General features: G+C 47.5%; 1 protein-coding gene across 1 annotated transcript in view; it reads left to right on the forward strand.

Moving 5' to 3' along the window:
- The window catches only part of LOC115281649 (leucine-rich repeat-containing protein 37A2-like), a 38,973-nt gene that overhangs the window by 33,307 nt on the left and 4,134 nt on the right, over positions 1–1,532 (forward strand). The window contains exon 9 of the mRNA XM_029927068.1: positions 612–730. Coding sequence (XP_029782928.1) covers positions 612–730 — 119 coding nt within the window. The remainder of the gene's footprint in view (positions 1–611; positions 731–1,532) is intronic.

Consider the following 1,532-nt stretch of genomic DNA (forward strand, 5'->3'; position numbering starts at 1 on the left):
CCAAATTTATGGGAAGAACCAGGCTGGACTCAGTGGGTTTTGTTTTTGTTTGCCTCTGTCTAGAGCTTACGTTATGGGAGGTGCGATATGGACCAAACAAAGGAATTGGTGGGCAGGTGGAACGGCGGGTCCAGGTGACGACCTGCTGGTGGCGGGTGTTGTCAGGTGCATATGTGATGGGAGCAGGAACACCGCCCACAGGAGAGGGAGAGGAGGGAGACGCACGCTCCTTCTGCCTCTGAAGCAGGACAGGATGGGGTATGTGAATGCCAGGGTTACAGTAGATCCGCACACAGTTTAGCTGAGTGTCTTCCAGTCTTGGCTTTTCCTGAGTCCTGGGCAGTCAGCCCTTAGGGACCAAAGGAATAATTCTAATATAGTTACTCACACTATGGAATGTTCTGAGGAAATAGCCACTTTCTCACAAAGCATCCTTTTCTACTCTTGTTGTTGGCGGTCGTATGTTCAAGTCTGAGTTTGTCTCCCCTCTAAATGGCGCTCAAGTAGTTGCTGATTCTTAATTTATTTGACAGGGATGTATGACTGTACATTGACAAGAAGCTGTGCTGTCGGTCTTTCATTATCAAAGCTCTTCTCTTCTTTTTTGACAGATGAGGGAGAATCTATAAGGAATGCAGGGTCATTCATGAACGTATTGACAGCTCGGAAGAAGAGCACCAGCACTGAGATGACTATTGAGGCAGAGAAGGTGTCCTCAGAAAAAAATGGTGTCTGTTTGTCAGCCGTTATGAATGAGCAGCTAGACTTTAGTGATGAGAGTGATGTCAATAGTGCACTGAATTACATATTGCCTTCCTTCTCAGACGGAAATCTAGGAGACGTAGAATCAACTTTATTACCATTCATTAAACTTCTGTTTTCAAATGTGCAAGAAGAAGACAATCCCTTGGGTCACTTGACAAGTGACACCCAAGCACCTCCTCTTAAGCCTGGATCCAACAATTCAACCTTCAAGAATAAACTGAGGAAACTCAATTTTCTGGAAAACTTGTTAGATACAGAAATTCAGGAAAAGATTGATGAAGTTAAAGACAAAGAAAAAACTGCCATGCTTGAACATTCCAGCCTTTTAGCTCCCAAGTTGAAACGTCAAATCTTGCCAAAGAAATTGGACACTGCCCGACCGCAGGAAAAGAGCCCAGGCAAGGGTGAGAGCATAGGGACAAAGATGCTGCGCGTGAGCAGGGTCATCAAGGGCCCAAAGGGCATGCGGAAAAGGCGCTTGAAAGCAGTGGGACGTCAGAACATCCAGAGGAAAGAGAAGGCCCAGGCGTTTGTGGAGAACGAGGCCAAAGAAGGACGGCTCGGGAGACCATCCCCAAGGGAGCTGGAGCGGCTTCCCGGGACACAGAGGCCTGGGAAGTTAGTGGGAAGCACCTTCAATACAGAGCCCTCGTTCATACAGGCACACAAGACAGGGGTCAAGTCTATCCTGAAACTACACTCGTTGGGTAGGCCTTCTGCCTCCACCGCTCCAAAATCCCCAGCTGAGGTGAAAAGCAAATCAAAAG

Source organism: Suricata suricatta, chromosome 17 (assembly GCF_006229205.1).
Source record: "Suricata suricatta isolate VVHF042 chromosome 17, meerkat_22Aug2017_6uvM2_HiC, whole genome shotgun sequence".
In the NCBI taxonomy this organism is placed as follows: Eukaryota; Metazoa; Chordata; class Mammalia; order Carnivora; family Herpestidae; genus Suricata; species Suricata suricatta.